The following is a 14,368-nucleotide window of genomic DNA, read 5'->3' on the forward strand; positions in this document are numbered from 1 at the left end:
ATCTTTTTACTCCTGCTTCTGTGTTCCCTTAGTTCCTGAGTGAACCAGGGGGCTGAAGGTTTTTGTCTGCGGGAGGTGAGGGTTTGTAAGGGGGTTACTTTCTCAATAGCAGTCGTGAGATCATTATTAAGTATAAGAACCGCCTTGTTGAGATCGTCAGAGAGAGGGTTTAGACTGTTATGGTATTGTTGCTCTAGGGCAGTACAAGAGATCTTGTGCCAATTTCTGCCTTGTGTTCTAATGGCAGACTCCTTCTTGACAATTAGGGTTGAGGATACCTCGAAAGGGATTAAAAAATGGTCAGACCATGTCAGAGGTAAGGATGGGAGGGTTATTAACTTCTCGCAGTTTGAAAAGATAAGGTCCAGGGTGTGTCCTGCGGTATGAGTTGGGCCCTTTACCCTTTGTGTCAGATTTATCTTGTGCATGGATTCCAGGAGATAAGTGGCGCGGTTGCAGCTACTTACATCAACGTGATGGTTGAAGTCTCCTAGTACCGTGAAGTGGGGGTGTTTAATAGAGAGATCTGCAGTGACTGCCAGAAGTTCTGAGATGGCAGGCTGAGGGGTGTTCGGGGGGTTGTAGACCAAGATCCCTGAAGAAATAGCTGTGGTGGAGTCCGTGACCGAGAAGTATAGTGCTTCAATAGGCTTAATGTTCGTAAAGTGATTTTCAGGTGATTCTTTAAGATCACTGCGATTCCTCCACCTGTTTTGGAGCCTTCACGGCTTAATCCAGTAAAGTGGTAGCCGGTGGGTACGGGGAGAGAGATGTCTGGGTTGGAGGAATCTTTAATCCAGGTCTCAGTTAAAAATAATACGTCCCAGGATGTGGAGGACAATAATAGCCAAATGTCACTGGCGTGGCAAGGTAAGGAGCGACAGTTTACCAATGCCATAGAGTAGGTTTTGGTAGGTGAGGGCTGATTAGTTGCGGGCTCATGGGGGCGAGTCCAGTAGGGACATAGAGAGAAAGGGCAGTTGTGACATTTGTACAGGGAAGGGCTAGGTAAAGGGAGGTTGCAAGGTGTAGGGGAAGTGCAAGATATCTTACCTAGGTCTAGAAGCTGTGACCTGGTCCACGTTAGTCTCTGAGCGGGTAGAGGACTGGCAGCATGGCTGGCCCTAGGCCCGGAGCTGGCGCGGACGGGCGCAGACGGGCTTGCCTTAGGCGCGCCTTCGGCGCGCAAACGTCGCACCCGCTGCACTCGCCCGCTGCGCTCGCCCGCTGCACGTTCGGAACATGCACATAATTTATGGAGTGTGGGGGACAGCAAGGAGGGGCGTGGCCTCTGAAAAGGGGCGTGGTCCTAGGGTGCGCCGGTAATGGCGGCAAATGCAGTTTGTGGGTGTTCCCGCGGCAGCGCTAGGATCCGCTGCGCGGGTTTAGTCAGGAGCGTGAGTTACAGGTAAGGTGGGTTTTTAAAATCAACACACACAAATAGTGGCTCTCAAATGTTAAAAGTGCTCGCTAGTCAGGCTCCCGGCTTCCGCCTCAGGAGATGCTATCTTCTAAATGAACCTTGCATTCAGCGACTTATATAGTCAGGAGGGTGGTGGGTGTGGCCTCTGACAAGGGGCGTGGCCCTAGGGTCCGCCGGTAATGGCGGCAAATGCTGTTTGTTGGTGTTCCCGCGGCAGCGCTAGGATCCGCTGTGCGGGTTTAGTCAGGAGCGTGAGTTACAGGTAAGGTGGGTTTTTTAAATCAACACACACAAATAGTGGCTCTCAAATGTTAAAACTGCTCGCTAGTCAGGCTCCCGGCTTCCGCCTCAGGAGATGCTATCTTCTAAATGACGCTTGCATTCAGCGACTTATATAGTCAGGAGGGCGGTGGGCGTGGCCTCTGAAAGGGGCATGGCCCTAGGGTGCGCCGGTAATGGCGGCAAATGCTGTTTGTTGGTGTTCCCGCGGCAGCGCTAGGATCCGCTGCCCGGGTTTAGTCAGGAGCGTGAGTTACAGGTAAGGTGGGTTTTTAAAATCAACACACACAAATAGTGGCTCTCAAAAGTTAAAAGTGCTCGCTAGTCAGGCTCCCGGCTTCCGCCTCAGGAGATGCTATCTTCTAAATGACGCTTGCATTCAGCGACTTATATAGTCAGGAGGGTGGTGGGCGTGGCCTCTGAAAAGGGGCGTGGCCCTAGGGTGCGCCGGTAATGGCGGCAAATGCTGTTTGTTGGTGTTCCCGCGGCAGCGCTAGGATCCGCTGCACGGGTTTAGTCAAGAGCGTGAGTTACAGGTAAGGTGGGTTTTTTAAATCAACACACACAAATAGTGGCTCTCAAATGTTAAAAGTGCTCGCTAGTCAGGCTCCCGGCTTCCGCCTCAGGAGATGCTATCTTCTAAATGAACCTTGCATTCAGCGACTTATATAGTCAGGAGGGTGGTGGGTGTGGACTCTGACAAGGGGCGTGGCCCTAGGGTCCGCCGGTAATGGCGGCAAATGCTGTTTGTTGGTGTTCCCGCGGCAGCGCTAGGATCCGCTGTGCGGGTTTAGTCAGGAGCGTGAGTTACAGGTAAGGTGGGTTTTTTAAATCAACACACACAAATAGTGGCTCTCAAATGTTAAAACTGCTCGCTAGTCAGGCTCCCGGCTTCCGCCTCAGGAGATGCTATCTTCTAAATGACGCTTGCATTCAGCGACTTATATAGTCAGGAGGGCGGTGGGCGTGGCCTCTGAAAGGGGCATGGCCCTAGGGTGCGCCGGTAATGGCGGCAAATGCTGTTTGTTGGTGTTCCCGCGGCAGCGCTAGGATCCGCTGCCCGGGTTTAGTCAGGAGCGTGAGTTACAGGTAAGGTGGGTTTTTAAAATCAACACACACAAATAGTGGCTCTCAAAAGTTAAAAGTGCTCGCTAGTCAGGCTCCCGGCTTCCGCCTCAGGAGATGCTATCTTCTAAATGACGCTTGCATTCAGCGACTTATATAGTCAGGAGGGTGGTGGGCGTGGCCTCTGAAAAGGGGCGTGGCCCTAGGGTGCGCCGGTAATGGCGGCAAATGCTGTTTGTTGGTGTTCCCGCGGCAGCGCTAGGATCCGCTGCACGGGTTTAGTCAAGAGCGTGAGTTACAGGTAAGGTGGGTTTTTAAAATCAACACACACAAATAGTGGCTCTCAAATGTTAAAAGTGCTCGCTAGTCAGGCTCCCGGCTTCCGCCTCAGGAGATGCTATCTTCTAAATGAACCTTGCATTCAGCGACTTATATAGTCAGGAGGGTGGTGGGTGTGGACTCTGACAAGGGGCGTGGCCCTAGGGTCCGCCGGTAATGGCGGCAAATGCTGTTTGTTGGTGTTCCCGCGGCAGCGCTAGGATCCGCTGCCCGGGTTTAGTCAGGAGCGTGAGTTACAGGTAAGGTGGGTTTTTTAAATCAACACACACAAATAGTGGCTCTCAAAAGTTAAAAGTGCTCGCTAGTCAGGCTCCCGGCTTCCGCCTCAGGAGATGCTATCTTCTAAATGACGCTTGCATTCAGCGACTTATATAGTCAGGAGGGTGGTGGGCGTGGCCTCTGAAAAGGGGCGTGGCCCTAGGGTGCGCCGGTAATGGCGGCAAATGCTGTTTGTTGGTGTTCCCGCGGCAGCGCTAGGATCCGCTGCACGGGTTTAGTCAAGAGCGTGAGTTACAGGTAAGGTGGGTTTTTAAAATCAACACACACAAATAGTGGCTCTCAAATGTTAAAAGTGCTCGCTAGTCAGGCTCCCGGCTTCCGCCTCAGGAGATGCTATCTTCTAAATGAACCTTGCATTCAGCGACTTATATAGTCAGGAGGGTGGTGGGTGTGGACTCTGACAAGGGGCGTGGCCCTAGGGTCCGCCGGTAATGGCGGCAAATGCTGTTTGTTGGTGTTCCCGCGGCAGCGCTAGGATCCGCTGCACGGGTTTAGTCAAGAGCGTGAGTTACAGGTAAGGTGGGTTTTTAAAATCAACACACACAAATAGTGGCTCTCAAATGTTAAAAGTGCTCGCTAGTCAGGCTCCCGGCTTCCGTCTCAGGAGATGCTATCTTTAACTAGCCTCCTGTGGGCAAAAGTCACACAAAATCCCTTGTTAGGCAAAATAGTGAAAGTGTCACATATTTCATGCAATGTGAAACTTGAATATTTATGTACAATTATGCCTGCATTATGAAAATTATGCATGGTCTAAAACAGGAGGCATTCCAGTATGTTGCCCATGACACCTAGCAGTGTTAGGATGCTAGATTGCCCATAAAAGCAAACAAAATGGTCCATTTACCAAAGAGAACAAATCAGGGTACATCTATATGTAATTCCATCTGGAATTCCATTAATTCTTACACTAGCTCTGCAAGGCAGCATATTTTATAAACTAGCAGAGCGTAATTTGTTGTCGGTCTTTTCTTGAAGTTCGCTCCCTGCGTAGAAGAATATTTATGAAGACAAATCTCAAAAAACTATACACCAAACAGTAAAGTACAGATTAAAATATTAATTATTATATCTTGGATTTGGGACCAGCTAGAAAAACAATTAAGCCTTCTTTTTTAATATTTATTAAAGGGCCAAGTCAGTGGTGAAGTTGGATTTTGATAAATATCTAGCAAAAGTAAATTTTAGAACATTAACTTTTCCCTGCCTGATGCTCGTGGAGGTTAAATTACATTAGCTCACCAGCAGTTAAACAAGTAATTTACTTGTGAAAAATTCTCCCAGAGCAGGAACATTGGCCCGGGACTGACAGGAAGACCAATTGAGGTTGGCCCAGGAACCTAATTAACATACAATGGACTTGGTCGGTCTCAAATAAATGTCAGGGGATGCCTGAAAAGCGCCTCCCTTTGTCTCCATAGTCAGGTTGGCACCAAACCCATTGGGTGGAAAGCTACCCTCAGGTCTGGTTTTGAGCTACCACAGAGGTAGAGACTGCTCTTTACCCTGCAAACATCTCTGGGTGGGTACACAGCTCTGTACAAGAGGAGAAGTGTTCTCCACTTATGGTTTTGGAAATAAGGTACACTGTGAGATTCTTTGTAGTAGGACAAACATTAGAGGCAGCAAAGGCAGGTAGGGTTGCCCCGGGTACTTTTACCCTACAGGTTAAGGAAGAGCCAGGAGTCGCTCTACACACTAGCTGGTCCAGACATACATATAGCACACCAAGATACTGTTCTTTGCGCACTCTCTGGACCTGCAGAAGTTCAGAAGAGGACTGGACCCGATGTCTGTGGCCTGAGAGGAGCCTGAAGGACTCAACCTACTCCCCCTTGTGCCCAGGATAAAGAAGTGAATTCCAATGGTCAGTTAGCTGACCTGTGTGGCTACAGGAACACATCAATCTGCAAGAGGCCTTTTCCCTGTAGTATCCAGCTGGCAGCGGCATGTAAACTAGTGATTGTTTGTTCTCCAGAAGAAAGTTTGGAAACGTTTGGAAACTTTTCCTCCAGACCTGGAGTCACACTCATCAGCAACAGTATCTGACCGGTGGTTCCACAGCATCAGATTGGATTTCCGCTTCATCCAGACCGAAGACCTCTGCACCACCAAAAAAAGTGACAACCCCACTCTGCATTAGGATTTAGAAACTTTTCAGAAAAGATATCTCAAAAGCAGGACCAACCTTCTTCAGATACCTGGCCTTCAGGTCCATGGTGATGGCTACAGTTTCAACATTTGGGACACAATATGTTTGCTAGACAATAATTAGTCAACACTATTTTAGTACCATTTCACCTATTTAGATCACAGCTTTGAGTCCTAATTTATGCTTTCCTAATGTTATTTTATTTCTAATTGTATGTCTTTTGGGGAGTTAAAGGAGTATAGCTTTCATTCTTCAGCAAGCCGTACATTTGCAAATCTTCTCCAGGTATTTATGATGTTTTCATAATTGAATATTGATTGAATGATAGTGGATATAATGTTTTCGTAGCTGTATGTTGCATGAAGCTGAGAATTCTCTCAATGCACCAATATCAAGTAGTGCCTAGATTGTTATTTCTTCAAATGGCCAACTTAAAAGTGATTTCAGAATCAGTCTTAGCTATGACTAATTGGCAGTTAAGGGCCCAATTATGTCTTTCAAACAAGCAGCACATCTCAAGAGAAATGTATTAAAAAGGACACCATCTGTAAGAAATTCTTGATGATTAGGAAGACAGGTATGGTTTTATGTGATAAAAGTGGGAAACATTTCTTCACATTTATTACCATGAAGCATCCATATATCATATTTCAGAAAAGAATGAGACCACATTGACTATGAATGTATACTGTAAAATGTATATATCACATACCGAAATACTTTGAAGCTATCAAAAACACTTAGTAGACCTTTCCAATTATCACTACCTCTTTCATAATCACAGTGAGGTGACTTTTCCGAGTCACAGATTTTATTTGCAGAGATGCACAATCACAGAGGGGCATATGTACTAAAGTCTATTACGAAGAGGGGTTACAAGGGCGTTGATTCCTAATAGCGACTCCTGAAGCTATATATGACTGTTTTGCGATCGCAATTGCGGTCGCAAAACAGTCGCAGTTTACCACCCTTCACAGAAGGGTGGTAAACCACTCGCAAATTGTAAGGGGTCCCCAGGGGACCCCTGCCTCTTTCTGATTGGCTCTCAAAATACTTTTTTAAGGGCATAGAGACATTCTAGCATTTGGTAGTGATAGATTCATCGTGTTTCATGAAATGTAATTAGTCACATATGGAGTTTGCAGCTTCAATAATGGCCGACAGTGTTCTCTTTAATTCTATATCCTTCTCTGGTATCTTTAGTCATTTTAGACATCGGGTATTCACATAGCCGAGTCGAATCTTATAAATTGTAGCCCTGGACTGATTATTGAATCAGGAAGATATATATTAAGGTACTCTGTGCTCCACAACAATATTCAGGCAGACATACGCATTATTTGATAGGGAATGCAATGAGTCATACATGGTTTTAGCCACTACAAAATGACCGCCACGCTCATTTACAAGCCAGTGTATTTTTCGTAGTCGTTAGTCTTTATAAACATCAGGTGTTATGCATCTCCGAGTGGGAATTTAAAAACGCCCGTCAGCAGGGGATCTATTTTAAACATTAGAAACAGACGATCGCACGTACTGCTCGCCATCGAGGGGAAACATCCTTAACCACAAAGGCTTTTCTACGCGTTACATTTACAATGGTACACTTACCACGTAAACATCTTTACCAGGCGTACGCCTTCCACGACCGTCTTTACCATGCAAGCTTCACTGGAACCAGTTCATCTTCCTCAGGTTCAGTCCGTTTTTGATGTCAGCGGCGAAGACGTGTGTTCAAAGGTAAAAAAAGAAAAAGGGGGCTTGGGGGGTCTCCCCCCAAAAATAAAAAATAAAATGCATGCGGAAAAAAAAGGGGGCTTGGGGGGGTCTCCCCCCCCCAAAAAACGAACATGTAAAAACGAAGGAAAGTGGTGACAATCGGCGCCGTTTTAGAGGAAACGGAATAACGCTTCCTCTTTACGACGGAGGACGTAATCAAAGAAGACGTGAAGAGGTAAGGAGAATAAAAGTATTAAAAATATATATACTGTTTAAGGGTAATGGGCAGGGGTAATAATAATGATTGGGTGGTCACGTAAGGGTACAGGGGAGGGTTATAACCTTTACCAAGAGTATTCCATTACCGTGCAAGTATGCGTGGTAAAGGAATATTCGTGGAAAAGGTTGTACGTGGGAATTGTAACGCATGCGTGGTAAAGGCATGCGTTGCAACGGAATGCGTTATAACGACATACAACCGCCATCGAGCCTTAACAATGGTGAGTCACCGTAGTTTAAAATGCTGAGTCACCGTAGTTTAAAATGCTGAAAATACTGTGACTAGAATGGGCACAATGGATACATGCTAGGTTATGTTTCTCTATCTAAAAGCGATCGGGATCTACTACTTTTATAGATACATGTTCCCAAGGGACCGCATCTTAGATATGCCCTGCAGTTGCTCGTATAAATATATAGATGCCGGTGATACAGAGATAGCAATATGTCAGTAGGAATTGTTATTGCAATCTTGTTTTAAGTTTGGAACAACAAAATGAAATGCGATTGAGTGGTCATGGCATAGACACACGCTATTGAGGTATTATACTTCAGAAATGCCCTGTAGCTGTTCGTAAAAATATAGATGCCCATAATATAGCGGGAGTTGACTTTTTTTTGACTTTTTGTCCTGTGTCTTCGTGTAATGGGAAATGGCTTTTAAATGGGGTGAGGACGCCACGAGCGCTGATTAACGATGACCGCTCTTCAAACACTATCTCTCGGGTTGCCTTTACTGTTTAAAAGTAATGGCTTGTGGTGCTTTCACGGAGAAATTAATAGCTTGCACAGCGCTTGGAATGGAAAAATAAAAGTGCAGGTACTCTGTAGCGGAGTACCTGCTTGTTTCTGAGACGTGTCGGTACTCTCCAATTAAATGTATTTCGTCTCTATTGAGATGTGCCGGTACTCTCCCCTCAAAATAAAAAAGTGCCGGTACTCAGTATACGGAAACAGAAACCGGTGTAACGTAGGATCTCTCTGGCTGTGCTCTATTTACATTCAATATAGCTATGTACAATGGTGGTTCCGCTTATAAAATAAGTGGAATATGCCACGAAACAATTAGATTAATCGCAATTGTAATTATTACTAGCCTGCATCACGCCGTTTAAAGAAAGTCTCTTAATGTTCTTTTCCAATGAATCTCATTGTCATGTAGAGATATTGTATAAGTGCTATATATAAGCAACTGTGAATTGTCTGTGATGATCACTGAAGCTCCAACTAGTCAATCTCCTCCTCAGCTAGGTTTTGAAAAGTAATGTCTACGGACATAATATGCATGCTATCACACAAGCTCCTTCTGTGCTAGATGCTCGTAATGGGCCATTCAGCAGCACTGTTGCAAATGACTTTTCTGAACCAATCTTTATTAAATACAAAACCTTCCGAACTAAAAAGAAAAAAAGTATATTTGTGTGTATAATTGATAGCTATGGTTGTGTTCTGATGCTACATATATATGGTTTTAGGCAATATACATTTTACAATAATATACTGGACATAGAATCCATGGTACTCTTTTGAACCCTTCAACATTTTGGACTTGTATATTATGACATGATCAAGGTATGACATCAACTAATATTATGAGAACTTCTCTATTTAATAATGGTTATGAATATTATATTTCATCTTTTTCTATCCATGTGTTATGATTTGAATAACCAGGACCATCAATACATTTTCCTATCATATACAAAAAAAGTTTTTAGAATTTCATCTACAAGTATCAATAAGCATATAATGGCTAGCAATGGATGTATCGCTCTGTGACCAATGCATATGAGTTAGCATGTCTTATTCATGGAGAGGAAAGGAGAAATACCCATTAAGAAGGTAATAACAAACAACTACTCACGGAAAAAGCTTTCTGAGCTGCTGCATAAATTCTGACTGTTACCTAATTTAGGTTTCTCTGTGCTAATAGAAATGCCAGAGTTACTTAACTACTTAACACTCACAAGTCAATAGCCAATAGTTTGTAGCCCAATGTTGAACAAGTATTGAACATGATCCAATATCTTTGCAGTACATGTTACATCCAAATTTTGTATGACTGGGGCTGGTTTAACTGCTGCCATTCTGTTTATAATGCGGATAAACAATTGGCAATCACAAATATCCTCAATTCACTTAAGGAGTCCTAAGTTACTACAAAAATGTAAATGCCAAGTGCTTCATCATGCTCACCTGTGTTGACACCACCTGTGAATATCCATGCTCCGGTTGTCATGGCAGCCTTAATTAAGCCTTTGCCGAAGACTTGCTTGAGCTTTGGTTGAAGTTCAAAATTCTGTAGGCCCCCGTGCACAGAGATGAGAAGCTTGGGGAGCTCTAATTGCCACTCCTTGGTCATAAGGTGCAGAAGGAGGTCAGGCTTTGTGTCAAAGGAGACACGAACGTACTGCGCACAGAGAAGTGTTCGGAAGGAAGGAAACAAGAATGGTTAAAATAATGTATCTGATTCTACAAGGCAGTGATCTTGAAAACACAGATTACAGCATATAAAGCCCTCAAAATAATAGCAAAGTTGGCATAGAAAATCAAAAGATTTGAGTATTCATTTTTGATGCAACAAACGTCAAACTTTAAATGTACACGTTACTGTTAAAACACATGGCAAACATTTATAACTGTGCGATTTTGATTCAAGTGGATGAAATCAATCGTTAGTTTTCATATTTATTTCCATGAGCCCTCCTATTTTGTGATGGCTGCTAATAAATATGTTATTTTACTATGCACATGTGTTCTTATTTGATGATCCCTCATGGCCAAGGAAGTTACTAGCCAGTCCAAGAAGTAGCTTTGTACATGGGACCTGAAATTGTACTGATATTTCAGTACAGTTTTTGCAAATGTAAAATGTGGAGGGTTAGCATTGATTTACTTCCCTTCTGTGGCCAGAATGGAACTTATTTTTACTAAGCTAGGCATCTATGCTACATTTACACTTTACTTACTCTAATTAAATACTCACATTACATATATATCAATAGATATTTCCATCTAAATGACAGCTCTTACCAATACTTTTGTCTTAGTTATTCAAATACATCATTTGATGGCTGTTAAATCTATTAGCTGGACATTATTTGGACATCTTTTCAGTGCTTTAACTCTCTCAACTTATCATTGGCACAAGTGCTGATAAACAATGTTCTTTGGATGTTATATATTCTATGAGGAACATTCTGATTTTGTTCACTCCTATTAAACTTTCTTTGACGGAACTCTTTAGGGACCCATTTTAAATTTCACTCCCATCTCATGTATAACAGACAAAATTAATGCCTGATATAATTATCACATGCAAATGCTGGAAAATGTCTCTGTCCTACTGCATTATTGAACAATCTGAATGAACGCTAGCTAACTGTTAGATAACTGTGTGTAAGGTTACTGTACCTCTGGGTAGTATATTGTACCTGCAGATAGATTTAAGCGGAAGGTAAATGGTTTACACCAGAACTGAACACAAAAAGACACATCAATGGAACTTGATCTTAAATTGCTTAGGGAGTGTAATCACAAAACCAATGCCAACTTGTGAGGGAAGCCTACCGCCTTCTAACAAAATAGTGCAAAAATGACAATTTATATAGACAAAATACTACATTTCTCAAAGGTTACTGAGGGAGCACTAAACATTGTTCTGAACTTCATGTTCTTAGTAAAAACACTGCTATCTACATACTACCAGTGGAACTACATAACTCTCTGGTGGCCTATTTCCATTCAAATATACTAGCATTAAGAGAATTTTTAACTGGATGCTTTCATATATTTGAGGTAAGACTACTGTAACACAATTTATCTAGGTCCCTCAAAAACCGTGAACCACAGATTACAGCTCAGACAACTCTGATGCCAGTATCATATTAAAATTGAAAACATGAGTTCTCATTTTCTTCTCAATGACAGCTATGTATTGCTGCTAGATTAAGAGTGCATAAATCACAAGCTTCTAAATATGAATAGTTGGTAAGGTTCTTAGTAGTACATGATTGTTCTTGAGTGCCAAATTCCCAGTAATGACTCCTGCAAAGTATATAGCAGGGTGCTCCTACCCTGATTACTTTTTTACTCATTTTTAGGTTAAAGCCTGCCAGATAGTGCAGCTGTCTGGTTTGCTAACAACCTCTTGGGAACATTCCAACAGCATCCCTGGTAATGCATTCCACTTGTTGATCACCATTTGCTTTGTGGTTTCTAACTCCCATTTGCTTGCATTCTATTCACTGTGTCTATTCGTTTTAGGCTGTCCAGCTTGAGTTCATCTCTTTCCGTGCCCAAACCTTATTTACTGTATTCGTCTACCAGTGCTCAATTTATGTAAACAGGACTTTAACTCTTGTCACATTTGCTGTGCCTTCAAAAATCGGGATTAAATGTAAGGGTCTCTCTTCCAGGGAGCCTTGGTGTTAACTCTTCTTTCTCTGACTTCAAAGTGAGAGGATTTATGAAACAATCATGTTGGCTCCAGGGAGTGCTTGAGGAAGACTGTACAATGTTATTTTTTTCTAGCACACGACAACATTTAAATTTCTGTATGAACTGTGCAGGTATTTTCAAATTGGAGAAGCCCAAATGAAGCACATTTTTGGGATATTCTGAAGTGTGGTGAAAACAAATATTTTAAAACCATTAAAACAAATCAATAAACTAGGTGATGACAATTCCACAAATTATCGTTTGTGTGCTGTATAGCTTTAATATTGAAACTGTATGACTGTGCAAATGGTGACCAATTGAAGATGTGTTGTCTGTGATGAAAGTGTGCTATCACACCATGCACATTCCACTCTATGCCACTTCACTCTACTCTGCACCACTCCATGCCACTGCAATCTACTCTGCACCGCTCCACTTTACACCACAACTCTGCACTCTGCACCACTGCACTCCACTCCACTCTGCACTGCTCTACTCTGCACCACAGTACTCTATGCCACTGCACTCTAGTTTTCACCACTGTAATCTACACAACTGCATTCTACGACACAGCATTGCACACTGCTAAATTCTATGCTGCTAGACTCTAGCCCACTATACACTGCAACATTCTTCACCAACACACTCTCACCAGTCCACTCTACACCACTCCACTCCACTGTGACCCACTCTATGCCATTGCATTCAACTCTACTCTGCACCACTCTAGTCTACGCCACTCTAATCCACACCAATTCACTCTACTCTATGCACTCTACTTTATGCCACTGCACTCTATGCCACTCTACACCACTGAAATCCGTGACACTCTACTTTGCAACACTGCATTCTATGCAGATGAACGCTATACCACTCTCCTCTTTCCTGCTGCATTCTTTGCCAATGCACTCTATGCCGCTCTACTCTGCATCTCTCCACTCTACTCCATGTCACTCTGCAGTACTCCACTCTATGCTACTGCACTGTATGCCACAGCACTCTACTGCACTATACTCTACTCTGCACCACTCTACACTCTCTACTCTGCACCACTCTACATCACCCTACTCTGCACCACTCTACGCCACTGCACTCAATGCCACTCTACTCTGCACCACTGCACTCTATGCCACTGCACTCTACTATGCAACACTCTAATCTATGCTGCTGCACTCTATGCCACTTTACTCTGCAACACTCTACTCCAGTGCACTCTACATCAGTCCACTGTACTCTATGCCACTCCAATGCACATCATGCTGCGCAACTCCATTCCATGCCACTCCAATCAGGGATGGACTGGCCATACCGGGCATCGGGCATTTCCCTGGGAGCCTGGACGGGTGGATGCTGGTTTTGCAGTGGTGGGGGCCAATTTTGTTACTGAGGGCCGGTTTTGCAGCAGTGATGCAATATCGGCCTGAGTAACAAAAGCAGTAAGCAAGCCTTTCCAACCTCCCAGGGCCAGGCAGTGCTTCACCAGGAGCAGGTCCAAGAAAACTGCCAGGTTGCCTTGGGTTCCCAGTCCCGTCCTCACTCCAATACCTGACACTCTATGCCACTCCACTCTATGACACTCTACTCCACTCTTCGCCATTCCACTGTGCGACACTCCACACAACTCTCCTGTACGTCACTAACGTTTATCCATGCTGAAAAGCAGCCATTCTGGTTTATAATAAGGCTAAGAAATATTGGCAAAGACAACAGCTCTTGCATAGGCAAGCCATATTGGCTTTGCCAATGCTTGTTCTTCTCGGAATACAACCATGAGAATCTTGTGTGTACACTCCAGGCCTCTGACAAGAAGTGTAACTTAGAGTGGAGCTCTGTAGTCTGGAGGGCATATCAAGCGCACCCTTCTTTGTTAGGAGTGACTATGTTCCTCAATCTTGACTGGTGTAATGCTGGCAGTGGTGGTAGAAGGGGGTGCACACCTTTGTCCCGTGACCTTCACAGTGTAAGTGGCTGCAAAAGAATGGTTTTGCCAGTCTCTTCACTTAGGTCATTTGCTCCATTGATGTGAGGCATGGTTAGTGCAGATATTTGGCTTGTGATTATTTGGCAGAGTGCGCATGGAGGGTCTGTGTGTGTGTGAGTGTGTGTGTGTGTGTGTGTGTGTGTGTGCGCGCGTGCGTGCGCATGTATACATGCATGCATGAGTGTGTGTATGTAACAAAGAAACTACAGGGGCACAGGAATCCTCCTGTGTAAGAGTGTTTCACAAGATGGAGGATGAAAGAGCTAGCCAGACAGGCATATAGATTGTAGATAGCCCTTAGAGGGTTCAAGAGGGCCTTTAAAGTGGATTGGGTTCCTGTGGGTGGTAGGAAGGAGGGGGAGCGAAGCCCTTCTGAAATGAAAGAACAGTCCCTGTCCTCTTTCTGCTCGAT

General features: G+C 44.0%; 1 protein-coding gene across 1 annotated transcript in view; it reads right to left on the reverse strand.

The window, feature by feature from the left end:
- The window catches only part of TRPM3 (transient receptor potential cation channel subfamily M member 3), a 1,363,437-nt gene that overhangs the window by 841,842 nt on the left and 507,227 nt on the right, over window positions 1-14,368 (reverse strand). The window contains exon 4 of the mRNA XM_085633017.1: window positions 9,732-9,945. Within this exon, the coding sequence (XP_085489143.1) occupies window positions 9,732-9,945 (214 nt within the window). The remainder of the gene's footprint in view (window positions 1-9,731; window positions 9,946-14,368) is intronic.

The sequence above is a fragment of the Triturus cristatus genome, chromosome 2_1 (genome assembly GCF_964204655.1).
Source record: "Triturus cristatus chromosome 2_1, aTriCri1.1, whole genome shotgun sequence".
Classification (NCBI taxonomy): domain Eukaryota; kingdom Metazoa; phylum Chordata; class Amphibia; order Caudata; family Salamandridae; genus Triturus; species Triturus cristatus.